The sequence below is a fragment of the Chinchilla lanigera genome, unplaced genomic scaffold (assembly GCF_000276665.1).
Source record: "Chinchilla lanigera isolate Chin_1 unplaced genomic scaffold, ChiLan1.0 scaffold00092, whole genome shotgun sequence".
Taxonomy (NCBI): Eukaryota; Metazoa; Chordata; class Mammalia; order Rodentia; family Chinchillidae; genus Chinchilla; species Chinchilla lanigera.
Window position 1 is genome coordinate 1,032,928 of NW_004955493.1, and position 23,510 is coordinate 1,056,437.

Genomic DNA, 23,510 nt, shown 5'->3' on the forward strand with positions numbered 1-23,510 from the left:
ACCTACAGGTCTAGTATCCAATCATGACGGCCCATTGACCTACAGGTGTAGTATCCAATCGTGACGGCCCACTGACCTACAGGTCTAGTATCCAATCATGACAGCCCACTGACCTACAGGTCTAGTATCCAATTGTGATGGCCCACTGACCTACAGTTGGTCCATAGGAAATGTGTTTGGAATGAATAAATTAATAAACCCTATCCCCCATCTCTGCTGGAACAGTCTAGGAAAAATCTCATGAAGATTTATTTGCATTTTTAGCACTTTGGTAATGGAGAGTATAGTAATTAACCCAAAGGATTCATTAGAACCCCAGGTAGATAGATAGCTATCCTGTAAATCTCTGTGAAAGGGCCTGGCAATGTCATATTTAAAATGATATTTAAATAGTGATTTTTAGAATAAAAATTTTTGTTTGCTTTTTACATTTTTACTTATTTTTTTAGGGAAAAGAACATTATGTGTCGGGGGCTGGGGATTTAGCTCAGCGGCAAAGCGCCTGCCTGGCAAGCGCAAGGTCGTGAGTTTGGTTCCCAGTACCAGAGAAAAACAAAAAACAAAAAACAAAACAAAACAAAAAGAACATTATGTGTCTTGTTTTTGTTTTTGGTACCGGGAATTGAACTCATGACCTTGCACTTGCCAGGCAGGAGCTGTGCCACTGAGCTATATCCCTGGCAACACTGTATGTCTTAAGCACAAGAGCCAACTCCTGTTTGGTTTTTTTTTCCTTTGATACTGGGGATCAACCCCAGGGATATTCTGCTACTGAGCTGGATCCCCTGCCCTTTTTAAAAAAATTTTAAGACAGGGTTTTGCTCAGTTTTCCAGGCGGGACTCAAACTTGTGGTCTCCCGGCCTCAGCCTGCCAGAGTATCGGATTACAAGTGTGAACCACTGTACCTGGCTCCTGTATTTTTTTTTTTTAATACTTATATCTTTCCCCCATTTTTACTTTCACATCATAATTAAAATATTATAAATGTTACATATCTGTTTAGGGTTCTTACCTTATCCTATTGTTGATATTAAGAGAAAGCTATCTGATGATCTTCCCTGGAGAGTTCTGTTCTGTTATAATTTACACAAATTTAATGACCAGGTAGTTATTTGGAAATAAGAAAAAGCATAGAGAGTCAGGTGTGGAGGTGCAGGCCTGTAATCCCAGGACTCAGGAGGCTGAGGCAGGAGAATCATGTGAGTTTGAGGCCAGCCTAGGATAGATAGTGAGCTCAAGGCCAGCCTGAACTGTACAGTGAGACCCTGTCTCAGAGAGAGAGAGAGAGAGAGGGATGGCGCATAAAAACCATTTTAAAAACCTCAAGGGTAAGTACTATAATTTTTTTTTCTTTTTCTGGTGGTCAGAGATTGAATCCAGGGTCTTAAATATCCTAAGCCAGTATCTATCACTGAGCCATGCCCTTAGCCCACTCACTTCGTTTTCAAAAGAGAATTATATATTTACAGATATATGTTTGGGGTATAGACGTATGTGCCTAATACATCTTTACTTTTATATTATTTCCTTTTTCCTTCTTGCAAACCAAATGTCAACTTTGATTGGATATGTTTTTTAAGACACAAAATAGTGTTCATCTTTGCACAGTAATTTAACTCTTTTTTAGGACAATTGTGCAAGCTGCCTCTTGTCTATTTAATCTGCCCCTGGTGGATATGGTCGATGCAGATGTACTGAAGTTCAATAGAAAGTAAGTATATTCTATTCGGATACCAGCTACACGGTTGTCACACACAGGCAGGGCCTATCACAGGCTGCACACCCCGGCTATGTGAACGCCACAAATCCCACACGAGAGAGGTGATCCCGGTGTCATAGGACGTTCATATTGGTTTGCCCTGGGCAGCTTTTCTGTACCTTTGAAAGAACATCATAATTTTTATCCCTCAGGTTCACATAGCCATTGCTACGAAAGGGTAAACCTCACAAGACAAAGTGAAATCCCAGTTAGTATCGTAGTATATTTTAGTCTGCATAATCCAAGGTGCACCAGGCAGTAAGGCAAAGTGGCCTCTGCTTTATGACACTGCAAGAATTAAAATGAAAAACCAAGGCCCATCATAGTCCTTCTTACAGAAGTCTAAGCTGATAAGAAGAGGTTTTGTCCCCTGGTGCGGCTCTAAGCATTTTAGTTTTTTGGTGTGTGTGTTTTTTTTTTTTTTCCGGTACCGGGAATCGAACTCACAACCTTGGGCTCGCCAGACAGGCGATGTGCCGCTGAGCTAAACCCCCAGCCCCTCTAAGCATTTTAGAGCAGTCATAAAATTGTCTGGAATGACAGTTATTGTCTGATATGTGTCCTGTTTTATGGATGAGAAAAGAATGTATTGTTTAAAACAGACGAACATTCTTATCAGCTCTTTATTTCCTGTGTTTTTTCGCGTCTATCCAAAATGTTGTTTCCTGTATGATACAGATGTCTGGAAATGTTTCCCCTGTTCGTGTCGCCTCTTTTTTAAAGAAATGCAATTTAAATGAAGGAGAGCTTTGCCTGCTGCTTGGTCTCTGCTCTCAGTAATTCCGCTCCCGTCTCGGAGTCGGGCCCCTGTACGTCTGCAGCCTGAGAAACCCTTGACAGACGAGCGCCCCTGCACTTCAGGCCCTCTCCGCTTCACTTTTGTGTCCTTCGTGCCTAGAAAAGTGGCTGGTTCAAATGCTTTTTGTTGTGGAAATAAACAAGAAGCAGTAACTTCAGTAAACTCTGTCTCTGTCGGTGTCTCTTTGTCTGTGTGTCTGTCTGTGTCGTGTCTCTGTCTCTCTGTCTCCCTTTTGGTGCTGGGGATCAAACCTAGGATCTAATGCATGCTCAGCATGCGCTCCACAACTGAGCCGCACCCCCAGTCCTCAAACCCTTTTTGAATGAAATAGGTTACAATAGACAAAGTGTCTCAGAAGGTTGGCAAGGGAGGACACCCACGTTTACCAAATGCCGGTACACGCACACACTGAGTGCCTGCTTGATCGTTGGTGGCTCACAGCAGCCTCGAGTGGTAAATATTAATTTCTGACTCGACAAATGCTGATTGATTGCCCCGGTGTGTCAGGCAACGAGGGAGACGCCAGGGATACAACACAGCCCGTCTTGTAATGGACTCTCCAGGGTCCTTGGTGTTCTTTATTCCTCCTAAATCGCACCTACTTGTGCGTACAGCGTGCGGTGCGCTGCGGAATAAGTGGCTACTTGAGGACGCCCGTGCTTTCTGCTCCCGCAGCGCAGCTGTGCCCTTAACAAGGGCCCCTGCTTTTTATGTCAGATCTGTTACTGCCAGATGTCCTCATTATCATAATTAGAAATATTTGTTTATGTGTTTGGCACTGCGGATTGAACCCAGGGTCTCACGCATGCCAAGCAAGTCCCCTACCACTGAGCCACGTCGTGAGCCCTTTTTGTTTTCATTTTCTCTTTTTTTTTTTTTTTTTGCACCAGAAATCAAACTCAGGACCGTGCGCTTGCCAGGCAGGCGCTTGTGCCGCTGAGCTACAGCCCCGGCCTTTTATTTTTTCATAAATCATCTGTCTAGGCTGGCCTCGAACTTGCAATCTTTCTGCCTCCACCTCCCAAGTAGTTGGGATGACAGGATTGTGGGAGGACAGCTAGTTTATAATTACAAATTTTAATTACACTTACATTATATAAATTTAGGAAATGGAAGTTATTTCTATGCAAACTAAGATGAATGCTTTGGAAGGAATGGAAAAGGGAAGTGGTACCCAGAATTACCATCACATTTGAGTGAGAACCGTAAATGTTTCAGGAAAAAGCCATTAAAATCTAAAGGTATTCTCCACTCAGACGGCCCTGTGCTCTCTGTAACAGGGTAGAAACTGTGTGTCTCATAATGTCTCTAATACTTTGTTTTCATCAGCCTACGGTCCTCAAAGGAAAACCAGCAAAGGATGATGGATGACTCCAGTTAATACAGAACGGCTAATGTGTCTTCTTCTGTTTTTTAGACTTTTGCTCCTTAGCCAAATGCACCGGTCATGTCAGAGAGGAAGGTTTTCTGTTGATGTGGGTCCTGTCCTTACGGCATTTGTAGTCTTGTGGGGCAGATAGACAGCAATGATACTGCCGTACAATCATAACTGTCCCCGTCTCCAGGAAACCAAGACACTTCTGTGATTAACTTCCCTAACGTAACATCACTGGCAGGTTAAGGACCTGGGAATTGAATCCAAGTTCATGTCATCAAGTCAAACTTCCTTCAGTTCTTTGGTTTTATCTGTCTTTTCTTCTCATCCTTTCTTCTTCACCTTTCTTTTTTCTCTTTCTCTTCCTTATTTGCAAGGATTATATCACTAGTTAAAATATGACGAGATTTTATTTTATTGAGCCAGTGCACTTATTTCATATGGTATGGTCATTTAAAAATTACATGGTGGGATTCTCAGTAGGAATATGTTAAAGTAATCCTTAAGGAACTTTGGACAGAAAGACTTGGGTGTGAGTCCCAGTTTCACCCGTTACCAGTCAGGTGACTGCGGATGGGTCCGCTTGATCTCCTATCTCTACGATAGCGGTAATAATCCCTTCCTCACAGCATTGCTGTGGGGCTTGAGTAAAGTATACACGTAGCACACTTATATGCTGAGGGCACACAGAGCTCACTCGCTGAGAATTTAAGAGGGCAGCTGTATCTTCTCTTTGGGGTTTAATTTCTTCATTAAGATATAAGTTCTTCTAGTGCTACAATCCCATAAAACTAAGAGGTTACTATTTTATGTTATTTCTATTTTTGTTTTTTTGGGTTTCTTGGTACTGGGAATCAAACTCAGGACCTTGCACTTGCCAGGCAGGCGCTGTGCCGCTGAGCTACACCCCCGGCCCTCTTACTTCTATTATTATTTACTTAGTGTCTAGGAGGACTTCACAGGTGCAGAGGTCCTCGATACATGCATGTACATGTGTGTACTTGCACACGTACGTGCATACGGGTGCCGTTTGTATGTGATGAAGACCCACGCTGTTTTTGTCTGTTCCAGGTCACCCGTTTCTTCGGTAGTTTTTGGATTCAATGCTTTGTTTACCAAACCTGCTCAGTCGTTAGCTCCGGTGCTGATACTGACCAAGCTAGACCAGTATGACTATGGAAACCCCAACAGCAGGTGAAGTAACAAAACCTTTGAAATCACGTGAAAGACATGTGAAAACAGACGCGGCCTTTCACGTTAATTGCTAAACTTCTGTCTTGGACTTTGGATATGGTTAGTCATTAACTCACAGATCTCACGTAAGCTGTAATGCAAAGTATTAATGTTAGAGGGACTCTACCGGGAGAATCTTTAGTACTGTGTATTATTTAAATTAAGTACACTACATAAGGCTATGTAACTAACACTAAGCTACATACTGCTTTATCCAGGTCATTCTTTCCTTCACTATTATTTCACTTTGCAAATGTGTCTGAGGACCTGGTATTAAATGTGAGGTATAAAGGTACCGGGATTATAAGATGAATAAGAAGTCTTGGAGGGGCTCTGAGTATCAGAGAAGAGCTGTGATAAGGGCCCCACAAAGGGGGCACGTGGGTAATGCTAAGAAGAGACCCCAACTTCAGTCTGCCTTTCCAGAGGAGGGGGCTCTGGAGCTGCGTTTGGGGGGCAGAGTAGGCCGTCTCCTCCTGCGCATGACGCGGGGTCCTTCCGGGGAGGGGAAGCGCTGTGGCGAATATCAGGAGGTAGAAGTGAGCTCTCAGCAAGCCTTTCGGTTATTCACCCTGCGGATGTTATTGCCACTTGCCGAGGCTTAGTCTCTGTGATGTGAGGAACCGCGGAGAACAGAACAGCAGCAACCGGGGCTGGGGATTTAGCTCAGTGGCAAAAGCGCCTGCCTGGCAAGCGCAAGGTCGTGAGTTCAGTTCCCGGTACCGGAGAAAAACCAAAACCAAAAAAAAAAAAAAAAAACAAAAACAAAAAACAGAACAGCAGCAACCTCTGCTCTCGCCGAACTGACATTCTAGTGGGAGGGAGGCAGACAAGGCATTAAACAAAATACATAAGTTCTGCGGGGGAAATACAGCAAGGAGACTAGGGAGGGCTGGGGGAGGTTACACTTCAAAGTAGGGAAACAGAGAAGGCTTCACTGAAGTGACATTTGAATAAAGACTCAGAAAGATACGCGAAGCTGGGTGTGGTGATGCACACTTGTAATCCCAGCACCCTGGGAGGCTGAGGCAGGATGATCATAATTTAGAGCCTAGCCTGGACAATTTAACAACTTAGTGAGACTCCGTCCCAACAAAACAAAACGGGACAAGCATGCAGCTAAATGCTGAGGCCCTGGCTTCTACCCCCAGTACCATGGGGTAGGGCGTGAAGGCCCCCAGGGAAAGAGTGTTCCTGGCAGAAGGCAGGGCATATGCAAAGGCCTTGGGGTGCAGCACGCTGGACATTCTAGGTCTGGCGAGGAGGCCGGTGTCATGATGCGGAGGAGGCCAGAGCACGGGGGCCTTGCAGTCCTGCTTTGTCACCCTGCGTTCACCGTCAGACGGCTGGAAAGGAGGAAGCAGGGAACAGTTGCTTAACGATTGAGTAGATGGCTTTTAGAGCAGCTTCAGCTTCACAACAAAATTGAGCAGAAGGTGCACAGAGTTCACACGTACTCCTCCTCTTCCCCACGGGCCCGGCCTCTCCTGCTGTCAGTGTCCTCTGCCAGGGTGGCATTTTGTTACAGTCGATGAGCTCATGTCGACATGTCACTATAACCCGGAGCCTGTGGTTGACATTCGAGCTCATTTTTGGAGTTGTGCGTTCTGTGGGTCTGGAGATGTGTGTAATGACGCGCCCAGCATCATAGAATAGCACAGAATAGTCTCACTGCCCCCACACTGAGAGGGCAAAGGACTCTGCCTCTAACACCGGGAAACCCTGGTCTTTTCATTGTCTCCATAGTTACGCCTTTCCCAGGATGTCATCTGGTTGGACTTATACAGTGTAAAACATTTTCAGACTGTCTTCTTCTACTCAGTAATATGCATGTAAGTTACTTTTCATGACTTGGCGTTGTGTTGCTTTTTCAGTACTGAATAGTATTTTATTGACTGGATGTGACTTAGTTTCTTTATCCATCTGCCCACTGCAGGGCATCTTGGTTGCTTCCCACATTTGGAAATTGTGACTACAGCTGCTGTGGACATCCGTGTGCAGGTTTTGATGTGAATATAAATTTTCATTTTATTAGGTTAGTGCAAGGAGCAAAATAGCTGAAGCGTATAGGTTAGTTTTGTAAGAAAGTGCTGAACTGTCTTCCAGAGTGGTTGTTCCAGATTGCACGGCAGTGAACGAACGTGCCTGAGGCTGCTCATGTCTGCCAGAATTCAGTGCTGTTGGCGTTCTGTTCGGGCCGTTCTAATAGCTACTTAGCGGTGGCTCATTACTTTCATTTGAAATCTCCTAATTTCAGAAATAAGGCGTGAGATCTGAGCATCTTTTCTATGCTTATTTTCTCTTCCTACGTGTCCTTAGGTCAGGTGTCTGTCAAAGCATGTCGCCCACTTTTTAAGCAGGTTGCTCGTTCTCTTTAACAGAGCCCAGATGGGGCACCGCCGGTTTGAGGGAGCCCACCCGCCGTCTCAGAGAACTGTAGGTCTCCTTTTACTGAGGTCAGGGGGGACACATCAGCAGGCCCTGAGCGGCCCCTCGAGGACATATCAGTAGGTCGGAGGACGCAGAGGACACATCAGCGTGCCGTAGCCCGCTGTTTCTCTGATCACCCTCTCAAAAGCCTACCAGAAAGCGCTGTAAAAAAGCCTCTTAGGCCGCGGGAGACACCTCTGTTCCGCTCCCTCGGAGGTCCTGCTGGGGTTTAGCGGCAAACCCGCTGGGACTGCTGAGTTCACGTTCCCTTCCCTCCTCCCCGCTCACTCTTACTGCTGAGTTTTAGGAGTTCTGCGTATATCTGAATGACAGCCCGCGATCAGCTGTTTCCTTTGTCATTCTTTCCCCTGGTCTGCGGTTTGCTTTCCCGTCCTCCTGACGCTGCCTGGCACACAGCAGACGTTTTCAATCCGAAGTCCCTCCCGTCGGTTCTTTCTTCCATGGACCATACCTTCAGGGGTGTATCTAGGGGCTGGGGATTTAGCTCAGTGGCACAATTCCTGCCTGGCAAGCGCAAGGTTGTGAGTTCGATTCCTGGTACTGGAAGAAAAAAAAACAAAAGCAAACAAACAGGGCTGTATCTCAAAAGCCATTGCCACACCCAAGGTCATCTAGATTTTCTGTCATTCTATTCTAGTTTTAGAGATTTGCGTCTTACAGTAAGGCCAGTAATCTCTTTGAGTAATTTTTTTTTGTGAAAGGTACAGTATTTCGTGAAGTGTTTGTGTCTAGATTTTTTGTGTGCAGTGGAAGTGGGTGTCCACTGTTCCCGCACCGTTTATTGAAGACTTCCTTTCTTCTCTGCAGGGCCTTTGCTCCCTGGCTGAAGTTCAGCTGGTTACACTCATGTGGTCCATTCTGGGGTCTCGGCTCCATTTCATTCATCTGTTTGTGTGCTCATTCACCAGGACCACACTTCTTGATGACTGCAGCTTTGTAGTAAGTCTTCAAAGAGAGCAAAGTCAATCCTCCAACTTTGTTCTCCTTTAATGTTTTGTTTTTGCCTTTTTGAGACAGGGTCTCACCATGCAATTCAGGCTGGTCTTGAGCTCACTATGTAGCCCAGGCTGGTTTCAAGCTCACAGCGATCCTCCTGCCTCAGCCTCCGAGTGCTGGGATCACAGGCGTGCACCACCACGCCTGGCTTCTCCTTTAATGTTGTCTTGGCTATTCTGTCTCTTTTTCCTCTGTTTAAAACCTTACAATCACTTGGTCAAGATCTACAAAATGACTTTCTGGGATTTTAACTGAGATTGCGTGGAATCTGCAGAACAGACTGGGAAGAGTTGACATCTTAGTCTTCCAATTCATGAGCGTGAACTGGCTCTCCATTTTTTGTTAATCGCTTTTCAGTTTCTTTCACCAGAGCTTTGCAGTTTTCCTCAAATATATCTTGTACATGTCTAACACTTATGCCTAAATACTTCATATTTGAGAGCACAACAGAAATGATACTATATTTTTAATTTAAAATTCCACTTGTTCATTGGTAGTAGATAGGTAAAATATTTGCTTTTGTGTGTTAATCTTGTATTTTGAGAATTTAGACTCAGCTGGTTACGTCTTACATTAGTTTTATCACACGTTGATCAACACCTCCATCTATTTATCAATGTTTCCGTCTTGTTTCTCTCACAGCTTTGTATTATGATAAAATTTAAACGTACAAAAAAGTTTAAAGAAGAGTATAGCTTGGCGTGGTGGTGCACGCCTGTAATCTTAGCACTTAGGAGGCTGAGGCAGGAGGATTGCTGCAAGTTCAAGGCCAGCCTGGGCTACAAAGTGAGTTCAAGGCCAACCTCAGCTGTATAGCGAAACCCTGTCTCAAAAAGACAAAAACAAATAGAGTACAGAGAAAATCCCTATGGTTACTACTTCACTCCTTAGATTCAACAGTTCTTAATACTATATACATTGATGTATATATTTTTTTCTCTTAATAGTTTTAAGGTAAATTGCAGATGTAATGGCACTTACCCTTGATATTTTAGCATGCATCTCCTAGCAATGAAAGCTTCCTGACAAGGGAATTTCGAGCAGGGTGATGGCCTGACTTGCCCTGCTTTTTAACAGCACCCCTCTTGCTGGTGTGCTCCGTGTAGACTGAGAGGAGGGGGGATCATGGGGACCTGTAGTGTGGTGGCCTGGGTTTATCACATTTGATGGCAGCTAGAGGAAGGAGAGGCTGGAAGGGCAACTGGGGGTCAGTGTAAAAGACCTGTGTGCTAGATTTAAAAGGTTTTATCAAATCTGCATGTCAAGGTTTCCCAAATACGATGACCTTTGTCATTTGAGTACACTAAGTACTTTTACTCACTGCATATTTTAAATTTTATCTTAAGTTACTAACTTAAAAAAAGTCTTAACAGCCCGAAGAAAAAGTACTCGTGAAGTCATTCACTCAGCAAACTTCACTTTTCCCAACAAAATTAAAATATTTAATCACTGAAATAAAACTCTTGTGTGTTCGGATGGAAGTCATTGCATGTACTACTGCTGGTAGGGGTGCTGTACTTGGGGAAAGACCACCCAAGGTAAAGGGAAGTCACTGAAGACTTTTAAGCAGGAGAAAGACAGGAGCTAAGTTTGTCTTAGAACATTCTGGCCATGGAGTGGAAGAAGGATTGGAGAGGGGCAAAAATAAAAGTTTAGTTTTTTAATTTATGTTTTATTTGCTTGTTTTTTTTTGAGACAAGGTCTCCCTATGTAGCCCAGGCTGACCTTGAACTTGAACTGACCCTCCCGTCTCAGCCTCCCAAGTGCTGGGATTACAGGTGTGCGCCACCATGCCTGGCTAAAGTTTAGTTACTTGTTGCATACCAGAGAATAAGCGGTGAAAATATGAAGGTGGATGTCTCAGGTACTTTTTTCTCATTGCTGAGACAAAATATCTGACATGCAAAGTTGAAGGAGGAAAGTTTATTTGGCTTATAGCTCATAGAGGTTTCAGTTCATACTTGGTTGGCTCCCAGGCAGGGTGGCACAGCAGGGGACATCGCAGAGGAGAAACAGCCCATGGCCAAGCAGGGTAGGCAGAAGGCAGCAAATAGGAAGCAAGCAGCTCGTGAAAGATGATGACCCTCCTTCTGGCCCTTATATTCTATTCAGGCTACCCACCCCCACCCTTAGAGCAGGTAGCACTCACACCCAGGTTGGGCACCCTTAGCCCTACCCAGAACTATGCCAGGCCAATCAGTGGGCTAATTAATAATCACACACCCTGGATCCCAGCATCACACACTCAAGATCCGGCCACCTCTGAAAAGCCCACCTATGACCACATGAGGCTTTGTGGGGACATCTAGACACAAGCCGTAACAGTAGATAAAATGGTTTGCTGTCCTGTGAGCTGACAAGCTAGCAAAGGAGACAACATGAGGGGATTGTAGCACAGACTGGTGTGTATGGCTGGGCATGGTGGCACATGCCTGTAATCCCAGGAGGCTGAGGCAGGAGGATCATTGCAAGTTCGAAACCAGGCTGGGCTACAAAGTGAGCTCAAGGCCAGCCTGAACTCACGACGTGATCCTGTATCAAAAAAAAAAAAAAAAAAAGAAAAAGAAAAGTAAGAAGGGTGCATGAAATATAATGGTGGCTAAGAGATGGTATGATTGTCACTACCTCAGGAACCAAGCCTAGGAAGCCTTCCAGAGGGAGAGATGTGTCCGCCAGGTTTCAGCAGAAGCATGAGCCTTGTGTGTGGAGCCTGGAGGCACCCACGGGTGATGAGCACGCGTGGGCAAGGCGCAGACACGTGAGATGATAAGGCATTCGTTCAGCAGCTGCCGACTGAGCTCTTCCTGCGCTGAACCTCAGGGACAAAGACATAAGCTCGCAGTCAGTTCCCTGTGGAGAAGGTCAAAGTGCTGGGCATAGGGTGCTCTTGGTTATAGAAAGCGTGGGGTCCCGAGGGGTGACACATGGATTCAGCTTGTAACTCACACTAGGTAGCAAAGAAACGGTCCTGCAGATGAATTCTGAAAGTACCCTCGGGGCCTGTGCCAGCACAGAGAGACAGGAGATCGTGTAGCACACCTGAACGGATGCCAATGCTTCAGCAGTAGAGCTTGAGAAAGTGCAGGCTTGGTCCTAAAAGGAATGGAGTATTATTAGCATTAGACTGATATTAAAATATTAATATAAGACTTGCTTATAAGACCCTTTGATACAAGGTCTCACTGTGTAGTCCAGTCTGGCCTTGAACTTGCGGCAGTCCTCCTGCCTCAGCCTCCCGCATTCTAGGATTACAGGTGTGTGCCACCACGCCCGGCTCAGATTTGCCTTTTAGAAGATCATTCTGCACTGTAGAAAATAGTTTGCAGGGACTTTAGCCAGATAGCAGGGAAAAACAGTTTGAAGGCCAACAAAGTATTTTATACAAGATCGCTGGTGTGGGCCTGAGCCCAGGCAATGTAACAGGTAGGCGAGAGGGAGGCCGGCGTGAGAGTGAACGAGGAACTGAGCTCAGTGGCACCCGGTCACAGAGTCACGGCTGCCACGGCCGCGTGTGAGAAGCAGGGAGCACTGAGGGAGGCGCCTTTGGGCCGCTCTGAGCCGTACTTCTCCTGTAGAATTTGGAGGAAGGGGTTCTTGGTGCGCGAGGCGACCCTTTCCCACTGCACTGGGGAAGCTGCTGGGAGTCCAGGAAGCAGCAGAAGCTCCACGTAGTGCTGTAGGAGGAAACTGCGGTGGTGGAAGCGGGCAGGAGCAGCCTGGGGCGGGAAGACTCAGGCCTGTCCTCTCCCGTGGCAGCCCACTCGCCGCCCCACGTGAGCGTCCCACTTGTCCCTCCGCAGGGTCTGCGCTTCTAGGAACGCACAGGCCTGAAAGTTAGGGTTCTCCGTCTTGTGGAGCATTAGAGTCCCTCAGAGTTTGGAAAAGCCCCGATGCAGGTCACACCCCAGGCCCATTAAATCATAATCTCTGGAGTTATCAATATCTTTTAAAACTGCTTTTTCCCCTTGCGCGGCAAATATGGGGAACCTGGAGGTGTGCTGCTGCCTTGTAAACATCCTCAAGGGACTAATTCTTGCTGGCTTGGCAGTGTGACACGTTGGCAAACTAGTTTCATGATGCTGTAAGCGTTTTTAGAGGTATTTATTTAAACAGGGCATTCAAATATCATTTGTTTTTGAGTGATAAGTCTACCTTGACATCTGGCGGCCTCACACAGCCGATGCTAATCTGAAAGTGTCTGACTGAAGTCCAGAGGCTAACTGTGCACTTAGCAGGATTTGATTTGATGTGTGATTCACCAGTAGAAAGAAATTGGCAAAGCCAGGCATGGTGGCACATACCTGTAATCCCAGCACTCTGGGAGGCTGAGGCAGGAGGATCTCAAATTGGAGCACAGCAACTTGGTAAGACCTTGTCTCAAGCAGAAAAAAAGAAAAAAAAATGAGCTGGAGACATAGCTCAGTGCAAAGGCCCTGAGTTCAACCCCCAGTATGCCATTAAAAAAAAAAGTAGCAGAATGTCTGTTTGAAATAAATTTCATGCTTGAAGATCTATTTTTAAATATTTGATCATTATTTTATTATTGTAATTCACAGAACTGTATAGCCTAGGGGCATTCTGCTTTCTCTTGTCATTTTCAAAAACTGTTCTGTGATTCCCCAATATAAAGGAATGTTGATCCTTTAGGGCAGATTATTTTGCCATGATTAATATATCTATTTACTTCTAAATGACTTAAGGATACACTGTCCAGCAGCTAGTAAATCTCATGGTTAAATTCCTTGTTAATGGGTGCTCAGTGGCATGTCTGTTACCAAATGCAGCACACGCATTCATCCTTCACTAGCAGTGTCCTATAACCCTGGATGAACTCCTGCAGGTTGATAGGAGATTCTAGAATAGAAGACACATTTGCACTGGTGGTCAGTCTGCCCATTTGTTTATTGAGTTACAATGTTGTCTATTGATATGTTGCAAGTAACCTAAATAAAATGCATTACTTAAGAAATAGTTTTGTAGCGCTTGGGAGGCTGAGGCAGGAGGATCATGCTGAGTTTGAGGCTAGCCTGGGCTATACAGTGAGTCCAAGACCAGCCTGAACTACATAATGAGATCCTGTCTCAAAAGACAAAACAACAACAAAATAGCTTTGTGCCTGGTGTGGTGGTATACACCTATGCAGTCCTAACAATGGGAGGCTGAGGCAGGAGGATCACAAGTTCAAGCCCAGCCCTTGTCGGGAGGAGTGGCAATTTAGCAAATTAGTGAGACCCTGTCTCAAATGTGAAGGCCCTTGGTTCAGACCCTAGTACTGAGGAAAAAAGAAAGGAAGAAAGAAACAGCTTTTATGCTCAGTGTGCCATGTATACAAACAAGTATTTTTTCCTCTTTTTTTCTTGTAGCTGAGAATGACACTTAAGGCCTCATACATCCTAGGCAAATTTACCATGGAGATACACCCCTGACATGCCTACCGCTTGTCTTTCATCTGAAAGACTCCCAATAAATACTTCCAAAATTGTATTCATGAATAAAGTTTAGAAAGTGGCTTTTCTCTCACTAAAATAATAATATGCTGGGTTTTTTAGTTTGTTTTGTTTTTTTTTAAGACAGAGTTGCTTTGTCATGCTAGCTGGACTCAAACTCACTATGTAGCTCAGGCTGGCCTTGAACTCACAGGGATCCTCCTGCCTCAGCCTTCCAATTGCTGGATGTCTTAGTTACTTTTCTCTCATTGCTGAGATGAAATACCCAACACTTAAAATGAAGGAAGGAAAGGCTTATTTAGCTCGCAGTCTGTGGAGGTTTCAGTCCATGCTCAGCTGGTTCCAAGGCAGAGTGGCACATGGCACAGGGCAACCATTCATGGTGGTGGAAGACAGCAAAAGCAACAAGAGCAAAAGGGGAGGAGCGGCAGCAAGCAGCCTCTTTCTCTTCCTTACATATGCAAACTATCTGCCCCAGGGCAGGTGTAGCACTCACACCCAGAACCCAGCACTGGATCATGGATCAATCATAAACTCTAAAAGCCTGTCCCATGACTGTATGTGTCTCTGGGGGAACACCCAGACACAAACCATAACATTCCACCCCTGACCTCCCAAAGATTCATGTACATCCCTTTATGCAAAAGAGATGTACATTTTAGTCCAGCTCTAAGAGTTGCTAAAATCCTAACAGTTTCAACATTGCTGAAAAGTCCAAGTCTCAAGTCTCCTCTGAGATGTAAGGCAATCTCTTAGCTGTGAGCCCCTGTACAAATGAAAAGTAAGACACTTCCAACATTCGATGGTACAAAATGAACATAACCATTCCAAAAGGTACAAACAGGAGGATCAAATGCTGGTCAAAGCAAGTCTAAAGTCTACCAGGGCTAACATTATGTCCTATAGTTCCAAGTCCAGCACCTGAAGCAACTGTGGCACATTGTGAGCTCCAAAGGGCTTGCATGAGTCCACCCCTATGGCACTTCTGGTGGTTACAGCTCCCATGACTTCTCTCTTAGGCCCACTTTGCTCCCTCCGGGCAGTTTTCCTCAGATGATCCACTTTCCTGGCTTTTCCAAACTTCTGAGGTCTCCAGGGCACCTTTTGCTTCACACTCACAGCCTCACACACTGCCCTCTCAGGGGCACATTGCCTGGCCTCCCAGGCCTTCTGAAATCTGGGTGGAAGCCTCTTCAACCTCAGAACTCTTGCATTCTCCATGCACTTAAAGCCAGGGCCACAGGGATGATGCCAAGGTCTGCTGCCTCCTGGAGCAGTAGCCAAGCTTCCCCCTCTCTTGGCCACAGGGGTCGAGTGCCTGGATCGCTGGGCACCCTGAATCCAATTCTGAGGAACAAATTATCTATGCCGCCGCCATTCTGGAACCTGGTGCTCTGAGGCTTCCTTCTCAAGGCAAGGTCTGTCACCTTTGCAGTTTTGAGGCTGCAAAGGGTGGAGATTTGCTGCTTGTGGTGCCCTCAGACCATCTTTTCCATTCTCTTGTTCCTTCTCAGCTATGGAGATCTCCTCAGCCTTATCTTTGCAGTCCACAGCATTACTGGAGCTTCCTTTCTGGTCAAACTCACAACATTTTATTTTTTTTTGTGGTTTGTTTTTTTTTTTTTTTTGGCTTTTCTCCGGTACTGGGAACTGAACTCACGACCTTGCACTTGCCAGGCAGGCGCTTTTGCCGCTGAGCTAAATCCCCAGCCCCACTCACAACATTTTAAATCATCCTGCTGGGCTCTTTGCTCTTGATTCTCAATGTAAACCTGGCTAAAAGCCCCAACAATAGCCATACCACTGCCCCAACAATTGACTGCCTTGAAATTTCTTTTGCCAGATTAACTACTCCACTGCCCTTGATCTCAATCTTAGGCAAAGTCTCTGGACACAAGCAAAATGCAGACAAACTTTCTGCCAAGCCATAACACACATCATCTGGAATCCAGCACCCAGTGCAGTCCTTCTTCCCAGCAGAAACTTCCCAAACCCAGTCTTTACCAGTGGGATTTCTATCAGCCTTCTTCTGGTCTTCCAAGCTCTAACCAGACTCTCCCATACAGAACAGCCGAAGGTATTCCAACTCTACTCTTTCAGGCAACATCTCTGAATCTTTCCAAACTCCTCCCACAAGCCATTTCCAAAGGCTCTTGAACCACGTGGTCAGGTATAGTCACAGCAACTTCCCCACTCCTGGTACCAAATTCTGTTTTTGTTACTTTTCTCTCGTTGATGAGACAAAATATCTGACACCCCAAATTAAGGAAGGAAAGGTTTATTTAGCTCACAGTTTGTAGAAGTTTCAGTCCATACTCAGCTGGCTCCAAGGCAGAGTGGCACGTGGTAGAGGGCAACTGCTCATGGTGGTGGAGACAGCAAAAGCAACAAGAGCAAAATGGGAGGAGAGGCAGGTGTAGCACTCACACCCATAAACCCAGCACTGGATCATGGATCAATCATAAACTCTAAAAGCCTGCCCCATGACTGCATGAGGCCTTGGGGGGACATCCAGACACAAGCCATAACACTGGGACTACAGGCTCCTGGCTATATCAATATGGTCTTAAATTCTAGCAAGGAAACAGATCCAAAGTGAATTTTCTTGGGGTAAATCATCTGCAAATAAAAAATAACCTCAGGGCTTTGTCTTTTAAGGAGTGAAAATAAGCTACATGTGATAGCACACACTTGTAATCCTGACACTGGTGAGGCTGAGGTGGAAGGATCTAAAGCTTGAGGCCAGCCTGGGCTATCTAGAAAGTTCAAAGCTGGCCTGAACTAGCAAGGACCTGTCTGTCCCCAGGAAACAGAAACAAAACAACAACAAAATGTTATTCTTGGGCGAGGGATATAGCTCAGCGGCACAAATGCCTGCCTGGAAAGCACAAGGTCCTGAGTTCGATTCCTGATACCAAAAAGAAAAAAAAAAAAGGAATCAAAATATTTTTCTTGGGGGCTGGGGATTTAGCTCAGTGGCACGGAGCCTGCCCGGCAAGCGCAAGGTCGTGAGTTGGATTCCTGGTACTGGAAGAAAAGCCAAAACAAAACAAAACAAAACAAAACAAAAAAAACCCAAAAATGTTATTCTTGGTATTCAGTTGTGTGTTGCTAATCACTAACATAAATTAAAATAAATTCTAAAACTTTTTTCCCATTGGAAACAGGACCTTTCCACAGAGATTTTCTGTAGCCACAGCACTAGCACTAAACTGTGTTTTGTACAGTATTAAAAGATTAGGCTACCCAGGAAGAAACGAATTAGTCTTATGTGTTATACTGGGTACTGGCAGATTTTGTTCTTTCGCAGTAGCTGCTCTGCATCAGGTTATTGATTTTGCTGTAACTCTGAAATGCTTATTATACACTTCTTTATTAATGTTTTTAAATATTCTTTACCTAAGACTCCGCTGAAGACTATAGCCTTGTAAAGGAAAAACAAAATTACCCTCCTCTAAAGAGAATGGAGGCTACTATAGAATCACTGGAGGAGCTGGAATTAGCCAGCATGTAGAACGTTCCATGTGTTCTGCCTCAGGCTGATGTACTCTGGGGAGAGCAGCTCCCTCTACCTCAGCGCTGTGTACTTTGGAAGGTGGGATTTTAAACGTGTGTAAACTGTCACAGCCACGAAGAACAGTGCACGCAGAAGCACGTACATGTGCTGCTGTCGAATGACTATTGGGGTAATCAGTTTATGGCGAAGTTCTTTAAGGTGAACCTAGTGGACATGAGCACTTGTCATAATCTAAATTATCAAGAAGATTTGCTCAAAAGATGATAATGGAGGCTAAGTCAGTTGACTGATGTTACATCAGAAATAGAGCTTTGATGACAAATTTTTATGGGGAATTCCATTCAGAAGGCCATAGACCACCATAATAGGTTTTGCCACAGAATTATGATGTTATTGGTTTCTGCCCCTTAGCTGTGTTCTTAGCTGTTCTTAGCTATGTAAACAGGAGCCTGTGGTTTCATTACAGAGGGACAACTGAGACATGGTTACATCCACAGCAGGAGATAATCAGCTTTAGGGTGGTTTTGTTGTTTTGTTTTTTTTTTTTTTTTTTTAATAGGTTATACTGTTATTTTTTTTCCACTTCGTCTTTATGAAGTAAAACCTTAACAATATCCGCCAACCTCTGGCAATGAAAAATAGGTATATAGGGCGTTTAAATCCTTACATTTTGCTGGGTGTGGTGACGCACACCTGTGATGCCAGCACTCGGGGGACTGAGGCAGAAGATCGCTGTGAGTTCAAGGCCAACCTGGGCTATATAACGAGGCCCTGTCTCAAACAAACAAACAAACAAACAAACAACAAAATGAAAAACCAAATCCACACAACTTCAAGGCCACTGTGTAATTGCATCAAGCAGTGAGTGCACTCACATACACTCATATTTGAGAGCGTCTTATTTCCATGGAAGATTTTTTTTTTTTTAATTTTGAGTGCTGGGATAACAGGTGTGCACCACCATGCCCTGCCCCTTTCTTAAAAACTGAGTTTTCTTCTGATAAATTTAGATTAGAGTTACCTTTGTTATTGAAGTTTTAGTTCTGATAAAATTTTTTAGATACAAATCTCAGCTCTAGCTCCAAATCCACTAGCTGTGTAACTTTGGACAATTTAATTAAACCAAACCTCTGTGACTCCTTCAGGGTTGTTGTGAAAATTACTAACAATGACAGAAAATGTCAAACAGGGTGTTGTGCCCTGAGTTATGTCTCTGCAAAACTTACATATTAAAGCCCTAACTCACAACGTGATGGTATTTGGAGGTCGGCCTTTGAGAGGTGTTAGGTTTAACCGGGTCACAAGGGTGGGGCCTCCCGGGTAGGATAAGTGCCCTTATCCACAGAGTCGCCAGAGGCTGGCAGTGCAGCTCACTTGGTACAGCGCGTGCTTAGCCTGGGTGAGGTCCTGAGTTTGGTTCCCCAGCACTGAACAACTCCCCACTCAGACACAAAAACTGGAAAAAGAAAGAAGAAGAGACACTGGAGCCCGTGTTCTTTCTCCCTTTCTCCATCATCAAGGATAAAATTTATTCTCAGCAAGCCAGAAAAAGGGCTCTCACCAGAATCTGACCATGCGGGCACCATGAACCTCCAACCTCAACTGTGAGAAAATACACTTTTACTGATTAAACCGCCTGGTCTCTGGTGTTTAGTTACCGCAGTCCAAGACAACTAAAACACAGGCCAGACAGACAGTCACCCTGTGATACTTTTTACACCATTGTTCTTGAAAAGGGCTCGTCAGGCTGACCTTAGAAGGGAGAAATTTCCTGTCTGTTCTTGAGGTAGCAGCTGTTGAAGTTTTACTGCAAAAGAAACTACCAGTTGAGCTTCACTGGAGTCTCTCTGGCCTTTTCGATCTGGAGCAGCTCTTCCATCCCCACGATTTCTCACTGACTGATACTGACTTTGGCTGTGACGCCACTGATAGGGCTGTCTGCAAAAGTATAACGGTAAAGCTCTGATACAGCACTTAGGCTCTCGGAGATCAACCTCATTAATTTGTAGTTTGGGAGCAGATACTCTACTAATAGGGGAAGGAGAATGGAAAGGAGCTAGGCTCCATTTTAGTTTTGTGATGAGGGAGATCCTAGGTATGATAGGGTTTGAGGTAGGAGTATGATGATGTGTACTGTGGCCGCCTTTATCTTGTTGAGCTTTTACAAGTGGCTTAACAGGTATAAGCTAAGAAATTGAGGTGAAGTCACCAGAAAGTAATATTTTAGGGTATTATAACCCTCAAGTAGATTTTTTTTCTTTTAAAAATAAACTGTGAAGGAAAATTGGGTACAAAAACGTTTCTATAAACAGAAGTGCAGTTGTTACCATTACAAGGCGACATTAATATATTTATTTCTGGTAGTTTTGTTCCCACTGCATGGAAGCTTTGTTGAGGGTAAGGATCGTTGTTGATTTATTTATTTGCTCTATTTCTCAAGCACCAGGAACAGTTAATTGTGCAATAAATATTTGTGAATCAATAAAAATATAAGCAGGGCTCAAGAATTATTTTCCTACTAGTGACTCACTCAGCAGCGTTGCTAAGGTTAGAGACGAGAGAGGAAGACAGCGTGAGAGCAGAATAGCCCGACTAATTAATGTGCTGATTCAGGCCCCAGTGGAGTAAACGTGAATGTATTTTGAGAGAGAAACAGAGATTCTTTAAAAGCATAGGAGGGGCTGGGGATTTAGCTCAGCGGCAAAAGTACCTGCCTGGCAAGGGCAAGGTCATGAGTTCGGTTCCCAGTACCGGAGAAAAACCAAAAAAAAAAACAAAACAAAACAAATAAAAGCATAGGTATGTTTCCACCTTAGAACATTTCAATTCAGGCCTGCTGGCACACACCTGGATTCCCAGCACTTGGGAGGCTGAGGCAGGCGGATCACTGTGAGTTTGAGGCTGGCCTGGGGGCCCAAAGTTCTAGGCCAACCTGGGCTACATAGTGAGACCCTGTCTCAAAAAAAATAATAATAATAAAAGAAAGAAGAGTAAAGAAGAAATCTTAAGAAAGGATCAGAAAAAAACAAGGAATTCTTTGAAGAGCATGAAGCTATTCAGTGAAGTGGTGGGGAAATCACAGGTACCTTGGAGAGCAGGAAGCCATCCAAATGTTGTAACATCAGTCCACATAAGCCTGAAGGGTGGATCTCACACCACAACGGGAAGGTGACCAGACTGCCGTATTTCCGGGAATACTCACTGCCTGGCTGCCCTTGAGGCCCGGCCTCGGGCCCTCTGTGGGCATATTCTCAGCGTGCTCGGAAGGACTTTGCCTCTGTAGGTTATCACAGGGCTCCCCTTACCCCTCTCCCCGTGGAAAGAGGAGAAAAAGACAGTTCATCTCAGATGGAAAACCTCCCTGAGAATCTCTGGCAGGTGGAATCCAGTTTCTTGGTATTTCTGAAAGTAGACTCTGTTACAATCAGATCACGCTAAAGGATGATGGGCTCCCGCTGCTACGCAGACAGAGACAGAAAGCACAGAGGCGCCTCACCTGGCAGAAACCAGCCTTTTCATGAAGCGCGGGGCCTGGGAGTACCGACCGTCCTAATCTGTGACTAGCAGCGGCTGGCCACGGACGGTGCTTTTTTCCCTCCGCTAAAGGTCTTGGGCCGCGTCCTTTCTTTGCTGTTGGAGACGTGCATGATTTACGCTGCTTCACAGTGGAGCTTGGTTTCCACTCCCTTTTTGGCATTTTCACCCGTGGTCAGGTCTGTGCTCCCATCTAGTGCATGTCTGGCTCCGAACGCGAATAGTCAAAGCTGGCTCACGACCATAAGCGCGCAGGACACGAAGGGGAAAGGCACGATCGCGACCTACCGCTCCTGTTGTAGTCTGTACGTAGCTGCTTCAACCCTGCTGTGTCTTACTGGCTGTGGCTGATCAGACAGCACGGAGCCCTCCCTCGGGGTGGTCAGAGGTGGCCAATTTACAATAGCGCGGAAAAAGCGCCAGCGGGAAAGGTGCATTGTTCAGGCCACTTCCGCTGCCCATGCCAGAAATCTAACGCGGGCTAGCCTAGCGACCCTGGCCTCCGTGGTCATCGCAGGCCCGAGCAGCAGCAGAGGGTGGACAGCGGGACAGTGATCAGTTCTGGGACCACGTAGGGCCCGAGGTGGAGGCCGGGCTTGCCGAGCAGCAGCTGGGAGGGAGGGCTGTGCCTACAGATGCGCGGGGTCCTGAGGACCAGGGACGTTCCTAACCACGGCTTCAAGGGGCGGAGGTGGCCACGCTTGGAGTGGTTGCTCCTGACTCCAGGCGGAAGCCTTCTGGTCCACACCCTCCCTCTCTGAGAACTCCATTCAAGTGCCTTTTCCTTGGGAAGCCTTTTCTGGATTCTGCTTGCCAAGGGCGGGTCTGACTCTCTGACAGGGACTTCCATCATTGGCTTTTCTATAGTCATCTTAGGTAACCACATGCAAATCAAAATCACTTAGAGTTATGTAAGAGCTGCCTCTTTTGGGGAGGACCTACTGCCTGCGTGAAGGTGAGCTCCATGAGGGCGGGGACTCTGGTAGTTTTGCCCGCCACTGACTGTCTAGTCCTTCCCACATAGTACTTACGTAACGCACACACATTCCCTATATGTTTTAGATAAATGAGTGATCTATCGGTTCTGGTAATAGGGTTTTAATATGAAATAGAAACCGCCTCCTCTCCTTGTATCATATAGTTTCCGTTTTTCATTTCCTTCTTCAATTGGCTGAATGAAGGAAGGGCTATTTTAGATAGTGCAGCTAGCCAAAAATAAACTGCAGACTTGACAGCAAGCTGAATTGTGGAGCTTCTTAGCAGGAAGCAGGACCTGCTGCTCCTGAGCGTTGTTGTGATCCCTGGATTCCTCCCCCTGTGCTGAGAGGAAGTCAGTGTAGTGCTAGAAACAAATATGCAAGTCCTCCCACCTTATTTAAAACCTGCTGGAAGGCAATTTCGAGACTGAGGTAGTAAAAGCATGCAGATGAGCCTCGGCTCAGTGCCCTGGGCTCTGTCTCTGTCCTCTGTCTTCTGTGTCATCCAGGACAGCAGCCGTGCCCCTTGTCACCAGGCATTGTGGTCATGGGTTTACACATCAGCTTCCTCTAATATACGTAACTGGAAGGAAGAAATTATTCAATTATTTGAAGGAGTTAAAATTAATTCATACAATGTTTTTTACTTTTTTTTTTCTTAAGACAGGGTCACCCTATGCAGTTCAGGCTGGCCTTGAACTCGCCATGCAGCCTAAGCTGGCCTTGAATGCACGGCAATCCTCCTGCCTCAGCTTCCTGAGTGCTGGGATTACAGGGGTGCACCACCATGCCTGGAGACTTTGTAAATGGGTTCATAGATAACAAAATTTTGCTGAAACCATTTGTTAAATAGCTTTGAATTAATAAGAAGCCACTGGGGGGAAAGTCTAACTATGTTTTATATATTTTTTTCTCCCTAGTTCACTGTTAGACCTTCAAGATTTTACGTTCTGTTTGATTTGCCTGCTCCCGCTGGGCATTGCAGTAATTCAGATTCTGGTTTGGAGAGCGTTCTCAGTCAGGAGCAAGAGAGACCAGATGGAAGCTCTTTAAAGGAAGAGCCAGGTGCTGTGGGATTCAAACACAACTGCAGGTGCTTGTGAGCTCTTACACAGTTTACCTTGTACCCAAAGGCGAAGCTGAGCTTTATACCTTCTAATTTGTTTAGAAAGCAAAGCAAATAAAACAAAAAGTCCAACAGTTGTAGGGCTTTTTTTTTTTTTTTTGATTCTCTCTAAGCGGAGGTGTCTCCATGGCTGTTTCCAGATGCGCCCCGAGAGCGGAGAAGTCACCACACTCCTGTTGTGTGCAGTGGCTGGGCACCAGGTCGCTCCATTCGGTGGCCGGCCTTCGTCTGACTGACGCGGGCTGTGTGCCTGTTTCATCAGAGCGGTAATCAGGGGTGATATCTCAGCGGCACA

The 23,510-nt window shown here is 45.5% G+C and overlaps 1 protein-coding gene across 2 annotated transcripts in view; it reads left to right on the plus strand.

The window, feature by feature from the left end:
• Nucleotides 1-23,292, plus strand: part of LOC102016607 (transmembrane protein 180) — a 51,962-nt gene extending 28,670 nt beyond the window's left edge. The window contains exons 5-7 of one of the 2 annotated variants that reach the window (XM_013504850.1): nucleotides 1,629-1,712; nucleotides 5,006-5,128; nucleotides 6,914-7,169. In XM_013504850.1, the coding sequence (XP_013360304.1) occupies nucleotides 1,629-1,712; nucleotides 5,006-5,128; nucleotides 6,914-6,959 (253 nt within the window). In that variant the 3' untranslated portion in view covers nucleotides 6,960-7,169. Of the gene's footprint in view, nucleotides 1-1,628; nucleotides 1,713-5,005; nucleotides 5,129-6,913; nucleotides 7,170-23,009 lie in introns of those variants that run through there. The other variant, XM_005405084.2, reaches the window with a different exon arrangement.
• The last annotated feature ends 218 nt before the right edge of the window (nucleotides 23,293-23,510 follow it).